Source organism: Oreochromis niloticus, linkage group LG5, assembly GCF_001858045.2.
Source record: "Oreochromis niloticus isolate F11D_XX linkage group LG5, O_niloticus_UMD_NMBU, whole genome shotgun sequence".
NCBI classification, from domain to species: Eukaryota; Metazoa; Chordata; class Actinopteri; order Cichliformes; family Cichlidae; genus Oreochromis; species Oreochromis niloticus.
In genome coordinates, this window is record NC_031970.2 from 27,686,893 (window position 1) to 27,703,648 (window position 16,756).

A 16,756-nucleotide genomic window follows, 5' to 3' on the forward strand; every position below is an offset into this window, starting at 1 on the left:
CAATGCAACTTTTTGAGAAAACTGAAATACACTTTTGGAACCATTTGACTTACTACTTCACTTTTAATTTAAGGGCCATTTTGCAGAGAACATAGAAAATATTTCTTCAGTTTCTTCTAAAACTGCAAGAAACACAGAAGCGCCAACAGCATATAGCTGCACACTGAAGTTAAATTGCTCAAGGTCTGCGTGTGCGTGTCATATTTCTGGGAAGGGGGGCTTAAGCAGTGCACGGGCTTTGCAGAATCATGCATGACATAGCATAGGACACCAAATAAATGGTGCACAGCAGTCTATTCACATCCATGCACTACATATGTTTCTGTGTGAATACACACACCATATTCAGGAACTGATTCAAGGACTGTACTTATAGTGCATCAGTGTCATATGTATGTACAGCTACTGCATGCTCAGTCGATCGGTCGACTGAAGCTCAAGCATTCGTGCAGCTACTTACTGTACCTGAACCAGAGGGGACAGGTTCTTCTGTCTTTTAGAAACACCTGCCTATAATATGATTCACACAACCGAGTTGAATGGAGATAGACAAACACACAGAGTATAGTCATATAAAGAAAAAAGACAATGACAACAAATAAACACAAGACGTGGATGTTGAGAACATGCAGAGAGAGAAAGAAGAGGGAGGGGGAGAAGAAGAAGTGAAGGCACTGGCTGATGTTTAATGGAGGTACTCAATATTTTACCCAATTTTCACACAAAATGACACAACCAGCTTTGTATTAATTTGCTCATTCATATGGGCCTAACAACAAAGCTTGTGCTGTGTAAAGAAGGCAATGGTCTTTTGCGACACCTCAGATACACTACAGTAAGCCTAAATTATGAACGCTATCAAGCCTGACACAAGGACATTCATAGGTATGTAATATGCAGGCATGATACTTACAGCATCAGAATCCACTTTCTCTCTAGATCCACGACTACCACCCACAACAGACTCCAGTACTGCCACCCAGCGCTGCTTATCAGGAAAGCTAGGAGCCATGAAGTAGAGGGACTGGCCAGGCCAACATGTGGTGTGCGGATGCGATTCCAGCTTCAACACATACGGGATGTCTACGCACAGACATAAAAAAAAAAAAATGCATCAGTTTGTTCCTCTGCAGCTGAGCAGAAGTGTCAACATTTTTGCTGTATTTTGTGTTTAAACATTTTAGACAGGAGAGGTAAATCCAAATCAAAATTTGGAGAGAGGATGATACACTTAATATCCTACAACAGATTGAGTACACTGGGATTAACTAGTATTGATCCAGTACCTGACTTGGCAGTGTTGATGAGCTCAGAGGCTCCAACAGCTCCATGGACAGTCACCTCTCCATCAGGCAGACAGAGCTCAAACTCTTCCTCAGCCTTTACAGAGTCTACAAAGGAGGGGAGAGAAAACAGAGGATTCGCCAATTTGACTAACATGGTAACATTCACTATACAGCTAAATTATGAGCAAAAAGACAGAATCAGTCATTTAGAAAAATAATAAAATAAATAAAAACAATTTAATGAAGTACTGACCTTCTCTGGGCTCAGTATCATAGATGGACACTTTGGTCCCATCAAGAACCACATATTTCCTCTCCCAGCCTTGTTGCCCACGCTTGCCATTTCTAAAGGAGTAAATATGCAAATAGATAAACTATATTCAATGCAGTGTACATAACATACTGCATACATTCAGGATGGCAGTAAGGACTTAAATCGTTACCTAGGCTGCTTCATCCATCCTTCCAAGCGAACATGCCCACTGGCCTCTTTGACCTGCAGTGCAGGTGAGTTTGCCTTTTCTCGGCACAGAGCTTCTGAAAAGTGAGTGGCATACTCAGCTGGCAGACCACAGGTGGCCGGAAGACACGGCGAGCATTTGGGATGGCAAATAGTGTGGCACTCTACAATGAGACAAAGAGAAGGACGAAAAATCTGACTGGATTTAGTGAAAAGTTCTTTAACATGCTGAATCTTGTCAATAAAGAAGGTGCCAAATGTCAGACTCATTGTTGAGAAAGCAAGAATACACAGTGGTAGGGATTATCACATTAAAAATATCCAAATTCTATCTATCAACATTTCATTTATACAGCTGTACATATAAAACTTGGAAGGGTGCTGTTCTAAAGTGCTGGTTTGGGAACGCATCAAACTTACATACATTCTAAGACTCACAACACTTGGAAGGTGAGACTGATTCCACCATGCGATGGCGATGCTACAATAACTATTTCCAGTATTTTTGTTAAAGCTGGCCAGTAATGTATCCACTGAAATATTTTCACATTCAGTCTGCCCAGCTACAGCGCAGGATACAGACCTAGACAAGTGGCAGCTTGCCGTCCAAAATGCACAGTGTCCAGGCAGACGGCACACTTGGCAGCCCTCATGTTGAGGCCCACAGTGAAACGATGAGGGATGTTGTGATGCATTCTTTCTTTCACACGATGACCAAACTCTATAAAGCAGTATAAGTAGGCAGTGTAAGGAGTTAGTGAAAGTAGGCATAGTCACTTACAGTCTTAATCACTTAAGAGTTAACAACAGTTAAATGAGATCCAGCTCTTTAAAGCAGTATGAGGCAATCCAAATAATGATTTTTTTAAATACAGATATTGGATATAAATGAAAGCTCAAGTACCAAAGTAGCTGACTGGAATCAGATTGTGCATGCCAGTGAGCATGGGATGTATTAAAATGTTTCCAGGTGAAAAGGTACCTATCCTACCATATGCTATCTAAATCATGACTCCAGAAATGGGGGGAGGGAATGAAGGAAACTTGACCCCTTAAAAAAGCCTTTGGTCAAGCTACAGTTAGCCAGTGGACAAGAAGACAGATGTTAATACAGCAATGAGCATGTGGGTGCACAATTTACCATGCGCAGCAGATGAGCACATGTGTGAAGAGAGACCGTAGTGGGTGCTAACTTACTTTCAAACGTGACCCTCCTCTTTTCTGTGAGGAGCAACAGGAAAAAGACAGAAAGGAGAGGAATCTAACAATAACTAAGTGAAACCAAAGGAACATGGACAGTAAGGAGCTTGAAACACAAAGCAAGTCCAACTTAACCCTCTCTTCTCTTATGGATTTGGGCAAATCATTGTTTTAGGCTGGTCTGTAAATATAGACTAAAATAAGGTACAGCAACTTTCCTTAAATACTCCCAAATATACCAAAAACACCTTCTGTATCATAAAAATCACTGTATTCATCGCCTCATCAATATTTTGGAAAATACAAATATAGTTATTTCAGGTTTTTCCTAAAGAAGTTTATTAGGAGAAGGTTTTTTTTTTAACCTTTGGATGTGATCTATTGAGCAAGCTACACAGCTATGACAGAGTATTCAGCAAATGTTCAGTTTCCATGGTGATCAACAGCATAAAAAGATATAATTTTGCTTTGTGATGGCGGAAACCCTGGACTAAAACCAATGCTACCTGCCCAATCCACTGTTGCTTTGCTTTGTGAGACAGACACAAGCAGGATTACAAAGTCAGCTGGATAAATGCTGTGAATGAAAGCTGAAACAATGATTTTTGTTCCTTTATGTCAGTCCATGTTCCTGTTTGGAGCGAGTTCTCGGCTTAACATGTTCTGAGAACAGTTATCCAACTTTATTTCACTTCATAATCCTGCTTTGTGAAACTGGTCACACATAAAAGACACACAACGTAAACAAGACAAGTGATCAGGGAGTCCATTTATTAGCATAAGGTGGAATGTTCCTGTAAGAAAACTGTACAGCCTCAATTTGGGAATCTGAGGTTCAAATTTGGCTGCATTTAGATGAGCTGTATATTTGTTTATGGTCTGTGTGTGAATGACTAACCTTCAGGTGTAGAAGTCTCCTTGCAGCGGGTGGAGGGGTTAAGCAGGCTGCTGGGGTTGGGCTGATGTTCTGGGGATTTGACAATGGCTGACATGAGGATTTGATGTCGAGCCTGGGCTGGTGTGGAAGGAGCTACATGGTCCTGGGCTTTGAAATGAGCCGCTGAATCAAAGAAGCAAATAAAGCAATGTTTTGGTGGTAGGAGTTGGAAGGAAAAGGGATTATAAGAACACCCTGTTTGCAAAGACTGAAGGGCTTACTAGAGGGTAGATGTATGCATTTGAACTTTTGTCCTTTTTTGGATGATTACAAACCAGGGTTGTCTACCTAAAATATTCTGACAGAGATTTTTAGTCTTGCTACATGGCACTTCAGTAATCACCACACAAACAAAAACTATAAAGACTAAAAACACTCTTCAAGATTTCTGCCCTTACCCTCCTCTCTGAGGGACCGCAGCTCTATCCTCATCTTCTGCAGAGCCTCTTCCAGCTCGGCACACCTTGAGCGCTCCTTCTCCAAAGCTAGTTTCATGTCACTGTACTGCAATGGAACTGCCGGCTGGGCCTGTGGAGCTAATGCCCCATTAGTTGTGGTGCCTACATCTTCCCGCCGCCGCCCAAATATACCCTGCTCAGAGAGGAAACAGTACTCAGTTGGCTTTACCTTGAAGCTGATTATTAATCTAACATGGTTTGTACATAGATTTTGTAAATATTTTCCCACACCTTCTTTTTTTTAGTGGGTTGGTCCATTTTGGCCTGGAGGAAGTCAATGAGTTTAGTCTGCTGGGAGATTGTCCCCTCCATCTTCACCTTCTCGTGGGAATATACCGCCTGTAGGCAGGAAAACAAAAGCTCAGAGAAGGAAATACTTCTGAAGACAGCTATGAGAAGAATTTCCACTGGGATTGCATGACTTAAGATTACTTTATCCTTCTTATGCACCGGTATCAGTGGCACTATTTTAATATCCAGCTGGGACTCCTTCTCCCCAGAGACCACAGTATTTTATCTTATTGCAGAGGTTTGCACTGAGCACCTGCATATTCTCCAGCTGGTACTCCAGATCGGTCCTCTCTGTCTTGAGCATGTCGGTTTGGTCCAGAGCATCCTGCAGGCCCTGGGTCAAACGGAAAATGTGGCTCTTCTGGAGGTCCATCTGCTGCTGGAGTTTTGCTTGCTGCATGAATACCAGCACAGAGCAATAGTTACAATAGGTAACAACAAGAAACCCAAGTTTCTTAAATACATGTGTAGAAATATCTGCAGGTTAATTGATTTTCACTTCCTACCTCTTCCATCAGCCTTTGTTTCAGTTCTCTCTCAGTCTCCAGTTTCTGCTGTAAGCTACGGGCATTCATCTCCAGCATGGCATGTTTCTTCTCCAGATCATTGAGCTGTGAGAACATGCGAGTGCCTGTTAACCTCTAATTCATCCCAGCTACAAGTCTAACCATATTTTTGAAAGATTGAAGCTGGGGTTAAAGTTAGTTCATGCATGACAGACTCACAGTATCAGATAGACTTTCAGCCTTTAGTCTTTGCTCCTTCAAAGCCTGTTGTAAGGCCAAGATCTCAGCCTTATGCTCTTTGACTGCCAGCTCTACTGCCTGGCGAGACTCAGTGCTGCGCTGGTCTGCACGCAGCCTTTGAACACAACAATAAAGTGTTATGACTGTAATATACTAATTTATAAATAGAAATGACATACAATGACCACTTTCTATGTAATAAGTGTAAGTATAAATTTAGGAATGTTACCTGTTCTGCTTCTCATTGTCCAGCAGTCTTTGCATGTCCCTGGAGCGTCTCTCGGCTTGGCTTTTTTCATCTTCCAGAGCTGCTCTCCAAGCCTCCCACTGCCTCTCCTTTTCCAGCAACTCGTCGTTTAGGGACTCCAGCTCCACCACCTGCTCCTCCAACATGCTGCATGTGGTCTTCAGTGTCTCAATGTTCTGAGAGCATAAATGAAATAACAGACTGAAGGGAACATCTTTCTCAGCGTTTGGCAATACCACGTGATTGTTGTCTCTATGCATTTTCACTGACAGCACATGATAAAAGTATTAAAATGGAATGATCTATGATGCATCATAATAGGTTCTCTGGTCTTGAATATTTCAGACAAAAAATACAAATAAATTGGGTTAAAAAAGTAAATTAAATTCAAAAAGGATTATAAATTGTTGCTTTTTTAATCTGCTGGCAATATTTGAGCAATTAATAATGAATCTTTCTACTCCATCTACTAACCTGTGGTAAGCGTCTAATCTTTTAATTTAGGTTTAGACTCTTTCAGAGATACACTCCTTCCTATTCAGCTGCTGGTATGAGATGGTCTCAGCACAGTAAGTGAATGGCACACAGCTGACAGAAGACACTGACTGCACGCATTTAGTTATCAGAAGGACATTTAGCCTAAACACCCCATACGGCAGCAGAAACCATCCATGACATGTAGCAAAAGTGCTAACTTCATTAATTACTTCTAATAAAACCTGGTGACAAGACTGAACAGCAAATTACACTGCGTGCACCGGTTCAAACAGCTGAGCCACACAGAGTCACAGTTTATAAGCTAGTTTAATATTGTCTGATCTGTTTACCAGTGCTGTGTTGTAATGTTTATGGAAGCGTTCCCATAAACACTAGTATATAACCCCTCTAGTTATTAAAACAAGTATAAAAATAGAATTCCCTTGTGCAGAAAACTCTGATCTAATATATTAAGTGTCACTGTCAAATCTCACCTGTGTGTTCATAAAACAGGCTCATTCAATAAGTGTTGTGGCGATGTCTCACTGAAGCAAGGCACGTTACCATAAAAATGATTTACATCTGAATGACACTCAACACACTGAGAAGCCAGCAATTTGTCTGGAAACTGTTTTTGTTACCTGTTTCTGGTTGTTGAGGTGCATCTCACGGTCAGCCACCTCCCTCCTCAGGCGGTCCACTTCCTGGCTGAGCTGCAGCCGATCCTCTCTCTCATCTGATGCTTCATCAAGCTGTTTGGACAGGTAGAAGTTCTGGCGATTCAACTCGGCGTTCTCCTGACTAAGCTGTGTCAGCTGTTCCTCTAGGTCAGTGATCACCTGAGGAGGCACAAACAGGTAAAGGTTTACATGTGCAAACAAGAACATATTTTAAGGCTTTATGCACAAAACTGGCTGTGTTGTAATAATTCTATCTGGTGAAATACAACTCCAATTTTTTCATTTCATTTCAATTGGTGAAGTTTAGAACTCGACTCTGTAATATGTGCAGTATGCAGTTTAGCATCGTCTTGCTGAAATATGCAAGCCCTTCCCAGGAAAAGATATTGACTGGATATATTTTCTAAAACCTGTATACCGGTCAGCACTGAAGGTGTCTTTCTAGATGTGTATGGTGCCAATCCTACAGCACTGATGCACTCTCATTCCATTAGAGATGCAGCCTTTTGAACTGAGCGCTGGTAACAAGCCAGATGGTCCCTCTCCTCTTTAGTCAAAAGGACATGAAGTCCATGTTTTCCAAAAAGATTTTTACATTTTGATTTATCTGACCACAGAACAGCTTTCCACTTAACCTCAGTGCATTTTAAAAGAACTTTGGCCCAGAGAAGACGGCAACGTTTCTGGATCATGTGCATATATGACGACTTCTTTGTGTTACAGAGCTTTAACCTGCATTTGTGGATGGCACGGTGAACTGTGATCATAGACAGTGATTTATAGAAGTGTTCCTGAGTCCATGAAGTGATTTCTGTGAGGGAATTGTATCTGTTGCTAATGCAGTGCTACCTCATGGCACAAAGATTATAGGCATCAAATTTTTATCTTCAGTCTTGTCTCTTGCACACAGAAACTTCTCCAGATTCTCAGAATATTTTGATGATATTATGCACAATAGATGACGAGATAATCATAGTCTTCACATTCAATACTAATTAAGATTCTTATATTACATTATTTGTAGGTGCGAGTTTTGGCAAATTGGTGAATTTCTGTCCATCTTTACTTCTGAAAAACTCTGCTTCTTTCTTCTTGCTACCCAATCTGCTGCTGCTTAATTAACCGATTTAGTTTCAAAACATCCCTCAAATTTTTCATGAGTCAGTAAAATGTTTCAGTTTAAAGATTTAAAGTTTTCTATATTCTGTTGGGAATAAGATAGAAAATGTATGAGATTTCCAAATCTTTGCATTCTGTTTTTAATTTACATTTTACATATCATCACAGCTTCTTTGGAAGTGGGATTGTAAAAGCACAGCTGTAATGAGTATAATCTACAAGTGTAATGAATACAGTGACAGCAAGTCATTTCCAGTCAGAGTAATAGGAAACATATTTTTGGCACATATGAACCACAAAACTGTTGTTTCACTTTAAAAGTAACATAATAAGAATTAGTTTCTATTTCAACTCGATGATAAATAAGATAATTTGTTGAAGATGATAGATGGCCATGTTCATCTTACATTTACAGTACATTTTTTAAAAGAACTGCACAAATTGGAAGCTACCTAATAGTTGAATTAAAGTGGTCTCAGCACTACTCAGGGGTAACTGAAGTAATGTGTTGGCTGCGCATCAAAAAGATTTTTGTCTTTGTGACAACTGTAATGGCACCCTTTATAAAAAAATAAAACAAAAACAATTCACCAGTAAAACGCTAACAGAGTGCTCTGCACAGCAAGCTGCATTTTGCTGCCAAAGATTGATTCAGTAGACTACATTGTTACATTAGAACAATCTTTTGGAGCTACACATGAATCACTATATATTCAAAGGTCTTGTGAAACCTTTGAAGAATTTTATCTCCTGCTGCTGAAAGCACAGACAAAAGGCTGTGGAATCACTTACTGAACAACTGTCTCTTAAGGCATCAAACTTTCGCTGAATATCATCCCTGTGGTTCTGGAAGAAGAGCAAATGAAAAGAAAAAATACAACCAAATCTGAGTATGCATAATGTGTAATCGTAAAGAATGCCGTTCATACTAACAGCACTATAAAAACTTTAGTTATTATTGTATTAATAATACAGACTTGCATCCATATATAGGAAATGGTGAGTACCACCATTACTTTGGGTGACTGTGATTGCATACATGTGTGCTTCCTCTTGCTCGTCTTACCCTGAGGGCCGTGATCTCCTCCTCAGCCTCTGCAGTTGTCTCTTCCAGCTCAGTCTTAGCTTGCTGCAGCTGACTCTCCAATGCAAGACGTGCAGCCTGTAGGCTGCTGATTTGGGACTCACGCTCCTGCAGGGACAGGGTCAACTCTGACACCTGCCTCTTGATCTCCAGTTTCTCCTCTTCATGTTCTAGGCCCATCTACAACACAGAGAGTTACTGTGAATACTGCGTTGATATTGAACAAATCGAACCTTTAACACTTTGTATTTGAATATCATTTTCAGCATAATTTTAACCTTAATCACATCATTAGGAAAGCAGGGTGCTACTAATGAAAGACTGCTGGAATTAATATGCAATTTTAGTTAATATCAGGTTCTGCACTTCTTACTGGCAGATACAGAAATGCAGTCTGCTGAAAAATACACAAGAGTTCATTTAGCTGTTTCATAAGTGTTTGACAGATGGAACGGCCGATCACAACTGAAGTACATATTTGTGTGTGTGAGGACAGTGTGTATGTGTTTAAGCGAGGGTGCAGAGAGGCCAGCAATTAGTGCCAATCTGTGTATCATGTCTCAGTAGGGAAGACCGTGTGGAGGTAGAATATGACATCCAGTCAGCAGGCTGTCGACCAGGAGCGTTGACAGACAAGCACACTGGGGGGTGAGAGCGTTCAGAAGAAAGGGGGCATTGTGTTCCTCAAAATTAAGCCGGAACTTCTTTTTATAGAGCAGATTTGCAATGGGTTCATAAAGACATCATGAAATTGAGGGGTGCATTTCTCAGTGACCGAGAAACATTATATACATACATACAAGTATAACTTGAGTTTAATGCTTGCAAGCAATTATCAGTCATCCAGTTTGAGGGTAAAATGTTGACTGTCCACGCCAGAACTTCTTGTCCTGCTTCATTTTCTTATGGTTTTAGGATTTAATCTGTTGTTAGGTAATAAACAGCACTGCTCCAGAGATAATACAGGAAGAGAACTGCAATTTTGTAAAGAGTGCCATTACAGATCTGTTTTTAATTAGCTGTTTATCTGAAAAGCATCTGAGCTCACTTGCTGATCAGCTGCCCTAATCCCTTTTGTGGATAGTAAGGCTACACTGTGTGTCGGCTAAAGTGAATTAGTTAATCTTGAGCTTGAACAGATTTCGCACTGTCTCTCGGCCTCCTGTTGCCTCACCTCCCGCAGCCTGCTCTCCAGCTCCAGCAGCCGGGTTCTCTTGGTTTGCTCCTGTTGACTCATCTTCTCCAGGTGTTCCTCTAGTTTGGCATTTTGGGCCTCAAGCTTGCCTGCCTGAGACTCCAAATAAAACTTTTGCTGTCGAAGCTCTGAGATCATTTCTTCCTGGGCTTTCCTAAAAAAATTCAAACAGATGCCAATTATATCACCTGTTTTGAATTTATATTCGTAAAACAAAAGTTGGAGCTTCATGTGTAAACAATTTAATTGCACTAATACAAAATGCACGGTGCAGCAATTTAAAACATCGGTACCTGCCATTAGACTAATTATTATCTTAAAAATCAATATTAGACAGAAATTTAGAGTCTGTGCATCTCTAATTGTATTAAACAAGTGTGATACAATGCATCAATACAATCATTTTCATTCTATACATTTAATATAATAAGCATATTTATCCCCCGTGCTGCAACAGCACAGTGCAGGAAAATATTCCATTCTTGCTGCAGGCAAAAGTGCAGGCAGGCCAGAGTTTTATAATTTTATGGCAGAGCTATGCTGCAGTAATGCACACAAATGCCATGTTCTTGCTGAAGTAAGCAAGGCCTTCCCTTAAAAAGATGTAATTTGGCATCGTATGTTGCTCCAAAACATTAACTTTCCTCTTAAGTAGAATAAAGCGTGCATGATTATTATTCTTTTATCAGTATTGCCATTTTCCACCCAAAAGCAGTGCTTCTTGTTTATTTGCATGTGCATTCATGGATTAAAAAGCTTATTTGAAGTGCTCTTTAGCTTAGTTTCACAACTATAATGTTTATTTCAGTCTTGATGCTTGCATAGAGAAATTCCTCAGGATTATCTAAAAATATTATGTACTGTAGATGATATTATATTGAGAATTGCTGATTAATTTGCTCTTACTGTTTCACTTTTTACCTTCTAAAGACTCAGCCCCTCTGGCATTGCTTGTTTTGTACTTAGTTATTACTACTGCTACTTAATATCAGTATGTTATTTGAAATATGTAACTGGTATATAATTGAAACTAAGAAAATATTTTAGCATTTAAAGTCATCTTTGTACCATTTTGAATTAAATACAGCATTCAAATGGTTAGTAAGCTGTTGAATTCTGTTTTTGTAGAGCAGACTAACTTCTTTGGTAATAGGCTTGTATATTCTATTAAGACTACATGAAAGTGCATTTCCTGTATTTAATCTTAAAGATGACACAGTTTACACACAGCGGGGACAGATCAGCCATGTTGCACAAAGATGTAAGTGCAGTCAATGTGTGTGGACACACTCGTCAAAGCACAGTGTGGGCAGAAGGTCTAGTTAACTCACATATTCTTCTGGGTGTAGATGCTGCTGTTAGCAGCCAGCTTGTTAGCCTCTGACAACTCAGCGATGCGCTGCTCCAGGTTCTTCATCTTTGAATCCATAGCATTAATGGTCTTTGGGAAAGAAGAAGGTGCAAAAACATGCTGTAGATCACATCCCAACACAAGGATATATTCTCCACTGACTGATAACCAGATCCGGGTCAGAATATAGGACATTCAGCTGCACATTTTTTTTAAAGGTAGAAAAACCTTTTACTTCAGAAAAATCCTATTAGAGACTATTAAGGTGTTGCCTGAGTCGTCTACTGTCAATGTCAGATGACTACCTCTAAAAGCTTCTTAACTGCCTCAAGTCTACCATATTAACCAGATTAGAACTTAAGCCCAGCCTTTATAGTGCAACATGAAGCATACTCTAATTTAATCCGTCTTTTTAACCTGTACATTTAAAAACAAAACAAAAAATCACTACTATAGTACTATAACAAATTATGGTGTAAAACAAAAAAATATATTTGTCTAATCCTTAAAATAAATGCATAAGAGACAGCCTTTACCCAATGAGATTAGATTGGGAATGCTTAGTATATGTAAAAAGGAATAAAATACTGTAAATCGGATAAATTGCATATATTGTTTTTCTTTTAATATCACAAAAGTTAAAAAGTTACCTTTACTCATTTTAAATCAGGCTTTGTGTCAACCTGAGCATAAAATTTACAGCAAATGCCTGAGATGATATGAGGTTTTGTTGCCTTACTGCTTTCTGTTCACTGATGAGTTTACAGTTCTCCCTTGACTCCTCCTCCTGCTGCGCCCTTCTGGCCTCAAGGCTCTCTTTGTCAGCCAGGTCTGCTTTCATCTGGGCCTCAAGAACCTTGATGAGCGAGAACCAGTGAATAAATCCAGTTTTAATTTGACACATTGCTATTTAGATTCCGGCCTCCCATGTGAAGCAGTCATTCAATGATATGGTTGTAAATGTATAACCTGATGTGGAAATATTAATTAGTGTGGTGTCACATCTCACCGTAAGACATGTGACAGCTCTGACTTAATCCAAAGCAACACCTACTTGAAATGTCAGGACTGACTAAAACTGACTGGAGCACACATATATGCTAATATTTCTTTAAAATATCTGCAACAGTCTGAGAAACATTAAGCTGACTCACTTTGATCTTGTCTTCATAAAGCCTTTCCTTTTGAACCAGTTGCGTTTCCATCCTCTGTGCAGTTGACTGGGCATCCCTCAGGTTTTCCTCCAGTTCCTGGACAAATTACAGTTGTAAATGGATAAATCTAACGTGATAGCCACAGATAAAAAAAAAAAACAAAACAAAACAAAAAAAACTTGACTACATTTTAACAAAAAAAACAAAACAAAAAAAAATTAGATGCATATACACACAAATTCTGTATTACATACAAAGAAAAAAATGCTAAAACACAGATGAAGTCATAATCTCTTAAAAACAGAGGCAAAACTGCTCTACTACACCAAAAACATTACAAAAATTAAGAAACTTGCATGGAAAAGCTGGAAATCCACAAGTCGACTGCAGTGATGCCTGCTCATGCTGACTCTGGTAAAATCATGAATATGTTAAAGCCTATTTATGTACCAATACTGGATGACTAGTAGCCATTTGTGATGGCTCAGCTATCTAAGTGAAGAGTATGTAGTGTGTACATGTGTGTTCTCCGATATCTGTTGAGGATAAATGGACAGAGGGCTGGTTGAGTGGGCAGTGGGGTGAAGTTAGGGGTGGAGTGATGGAGAGTATTAGCAAGTCTTATCTGTAGCTCTCACCAGGATCTTTTCAGCCATCTGCTGGATCTGTTGGGATTTGGTCTGAATGTCATCCTTCAGCTTGTTTTCCCGACGCTCAACCATCTCCAGCCTTTTTACCTGATTCTCAAGTGTCTTCCTGCCCTCCTGCTTACACAACAAAAACGTAGCAAGGCTAATTACACAGAAAATTGCAGGGTAGTCCAACTGTCAAAAAGGTTATTTAACATACGAATAGAAAGCATTAGCATTAGCAGGTCAGTCTGGTACCTCCGTCTCCCTAAGACGGCGTTTTAAAGTGTCACTAGAGTCGGTTTTGCCTTTCAGGCGCTCCAGATCTCGTTCCAGCCGCTCTTTGGCCTGCCGAACATTCTGCAGCAGCTCTGTGGCTTCTGTGCTCGCTTTCACTGCCTGGGGAAAAAATCAGGAGGTCAAAGGCTGTTAGTAGATCCCCAGACAAACATCTTGATATGCTTGTGCAATTTCTGCCCACTAGGACAAAAAGAAAACATAACAAAAAAAACAAACAAAAGCAATTCTGCTGAATAAATAATGAATAACAGCAGAAATGGCTGCACAGCTTCATCCTGGATACATACACATGTAATAGTGGTCTGTTGTTTTTTTTGTTTTGTTTTTTCCTTTTTCAGATAAATAGGAAAGATTACAAAATCCAAAGGCTTTAGTAATTGAAATGTAGGTAAAAAAAAAAACAAAACAAACAAACACAATGTTTGTTACAAAAATAAACAATGAAAGACAGTTGTGAAAGAACCGACCTTGGACAGTTTGTCTTGGAGCTCCTGGATCTTCACCTGCTGCTCAGAGTTTGTCTTAAAGGAATAAAAAACAATTTAGAACGTGAAAAAACTCAAACTTTGGGGTAACTACAGTTCTGTAAGCTCTGCACACATTTTTGAAAAAGGAAGAACACCTTTTCAAGTTTGGAGAGAAGCTCCTCCACTTCAGCTTTTCCCTGCTCTTTTGCCTAAAAACATTAACAATATGATAAGAATTGAGCATAAATTCATCCCGAAATATTTGATTCACATGAGTAAAACAGCTTGGATCCAGAAATTACTAATGATGGAAAGAGAATGAATAAAAACCTATTTGATATTTACTGCAATATCCTACAATAAAGTGTATGAGGCCTTTTCTCTGATTTATAGTATGCATATTATCATTCATTTATTCATTCATTATTCTGCAAGAGGGTAAGGACAGCAGCAGAAACAGCACATTTTTTCTTCTGAAGGATCCCTCCCCTGTTTTTAGGTCAGCAGGGAGATGTAATCACTACAGCAGTGCACCCTGGGTCTGCTCTGGGATCTCCTCACAGTCTGCCATGCCCAGATCACCTCCAAAGGGAGGCATTCTGGGCCCTTCCAAACCACATGACTGTACCAATTCAAATGAGACTAGTAGTTTTTATCATCAACAAAACTGTCAAATATTAAACTCTTTATATCCAAGTAAAATGCCCCCAAACTAGGAAATGCAGTTCACTTGAATCCAACTGTATTTTATGATCAAAAGCCAAAACAGAAATCATCTTCTCTGTAAAGTGACACAGTCATGTTCATAATTCATGAGATGTGCAACTTGTAGTTTCATTCCAATCCCTCTTAACAGGTTTGTGCTTTGCTTTTTAGAGCAGATCGAAAATACAAAGCACAAAAAAGTGTTCCTGTTATTTGGTTCAATTTAGATTTAGACATGACATGAACTATAAACATATATGGTTTAAACATATACACATTTACATACCTTCTGGATCCTTTGTTGGTATTCCACAGCTTTTCTTTTGAGCTCCTCACTTGTTTGTCTCGAGTCTCTAAGTTCAGCTTCATAGAGGTCGCTGCGACGTCGGGCAGCGGAGAGATCCTCCTCCAGCTGCCTGATGGTCACCTGCATTTCCTCCAGCTGGGCATGGTACTCCTGACATTAATAAGCACAGAGTGGTTAACACAATTAATTAAATTAAACATACAATTTACTGTAAAAACGACCACATGTTATGCAAGCTAACTAATGACCAGATCCAGCTCCTCAGTTGGGTAGAACGAAAATTCTTTTGCACAGATTTAATTTTCACCTCAGTTCAACTTATAATTTTCATTTAAAATCATGAATTTATATTAGAAAGTGTAAACACTGTGTATCATCTCCCTAATTAAAGGGTTGATGAATCTGTAGATTAATGATCAAGTCTCCACTTTTGTACCTTGCAGTTATGCCATCTGCAGGAATGACCTTTGAGCGCTAAGGACAAGGGAGTCCTTAGAGGGAAAACCCTCCCTGTGTGACAGGGACACACTGTGAGGATAAGTAATCTCATCCTTTTTTCAAGGACTCCACTATCAGTTACAACGGTACAAACAACACTGTGTCAAATAATTTCCCCAAAAAACAAAAAACAGTATGCAGATGCAGTTTAAAGGCACTTTTTCCCCTTTCACTAGACGGTTTTATTATAAATACCATGAAGTGTCCATGAAATAATTCTTCATCTGCACCACATCATTATCATGATGAGGAGGAGGATTCAGAATCATTTAAATGAGAAAATTTACATACTTGCTCCTTAATTTCTTGCAGTTTGTTGCTCTGTTCGCGTATGTCGTGCAGCAGCTGCATGGCCTTGTCGTCCTCTCTAGAGACTTCCACTCGTGCCTCCTCCAAGCTTCGCTTTAGGCTCTGCAAACAAATACGTGTTTCAGACTGACACAAAGTGCAGCAAGATTTTAAAAAAATAAAATAAAATAAAATTTAGTTTACAGTATTCTTACCTTCTTTTTTTCTTTTTTTTAACTACTTAAGCTCTAGGCTACTGTCTGACATTTCCAATTGAAAAAACAACCGACAATTTCATCAGTAAAAGCTGCAAAACTTCAAGTTAAATAACAGAAACTTAAACAGGAATTTTTACAGATTTTTTTTAATTACAAGGCTAGAGGGAGTTTCAAAAAACTACGGCCAATAGTGCCATCAACATTTCTGCTAAATCAAAACCCAAGTTTGAAAGGAAACACTTTGTTTGTTTAACCTGTTCTAAAAGTTGTCAACTGCAACTCTACCATACTTAGTACAACAGAACTTAAGCATGACAATGCTACATGGGTTTAAGTCATTATTGTATGCCTCAGTGATTGTACTACACTTGCAATCTTCATGAAATGGTAGATGCATTTTTATAACAGATGGAAAGCCTCCAGGGTAGAAGAGGTTAATTCAATAAAACACAAATGGACAATGCTGGTAGTACAGTATGACTCACGCTGCACTCAGTAATGTAGGTGGCAAGGTCTTGCTCCAGGATACTCCGCTGAGTCTCAGAGGCCTTCAGCTCCACATCCTTCTGGTGGAGCACTGACTCCAGGTCAGTCATCTTACGCTGGAACCTGGAGATTTCCTGCTCCATCTGAACACAGCAGTGAAAACATCACTTGTT

General features: G+C 39.4%; 1 protein-coding gene across 7 annotated transcripts in view; it reads right to left on the reverse strand.

Moving 5' to 3' along the window:
• The window catches only part of cita (citron rho-interacting serine/threonine kinase a), a 36,290-nt gene that overhangs the window by 7,543 nt on the left and 11,991 nt on the right, over positions 1-16,756 (reverse strand). For 2 of the 7 annotated variants that reach the window (XM_019358749.2, XM_025907399.1), the window contains exons 12-39: positions 16,583-16,726; positions 15,883-16,002; positions 15,073-15,243; positions 14,237-14,290; positions 14,082-14,135; positions 13,573-13,713; positions 13,324-13,452; positions 12,686-12,781; positions 12,271-12,387; positions 11,512-11,621; positions 10,160-10,334; positions 8,968-9,165; positions 8,694-8,747; positions 6,744-6,941; positions 5,608-5,801; positions 5,358-5,493; positions 5,139-5,243; positions 4,886-5,026; positions 4,573-4,680; positions 4,282-4,474; positions 3,845-4,006; positions 2,944-2,967; positions 2,330-2,467; positions 1,730-1,910; positions 1,540-1,631; positions 1,287-1,391; positions 914-1,083; positions 466-510 (exon numbers count right to left, since the gene is read on the reverse strand). In XM_019358749.2, the coding sequence (XP_019214294.1) occupies positions 466-510; positions 914-1,083; positions 1,287-1,391; positions 1,540-1,631; positions 1,730-1,910; positions 2,330-2,467; positions 2,944-2,967; positions 3,845-4,006; positions 4,282-4,474; positions 4,573-4,680; positions 4,886-5,026; positions 5,139-5,243; positions 5,358-5,493; positions 5,608-5,801; positions 6,744-6,941; positions 8,694-8,747; positions 8,968-9,165; positions 10,160-10,334; positions 11,512-11,621; positions 12,271-12,387; positions 12,686-12,781; positions 13,324-13,452; positions 13,573-13,713; positions 14,082-14,135; positions 14,237-14,290; positions 15,073-15,243; positions 15,883-16,002; positions 16,583-16,726 (3,555 nt within the window). The remainder of the gene's footprint in view (positions 1-465; positions 511-913; positions 1,084-1,286; positions 1,392-1,539; positions 1,632-1,729; positions 1,911-2,329; positions 2,468-2,943; positions 2,968-3,844; positions 4,007-4,281; positions 4,475-4,572; positions 4,681-4,885; positions 5,027-5,138; positions 5,244-5,357; positions 5,494-5,607; positions 5,802-6,743; positions 6,942-8,693; positions 8,748-8,967; positions 9,166-10,159; positions 10,335-11,511; positions 11,622-12,270; positions 12,388-12,685; positions 12,782-13,323; positions 13,453-13,572; positions 13,714-14,081; positions 14,136-14,236; positions 14,291-15,072; positions 15,244-15,882; positions 16,003-16,582; positions 16,727-16,756) is intronic. The other 5 variants (XM_005469264.3, XM_019358750.2, XM_005469265.3 and 2 more) reach the window with 5 other exon arrangements.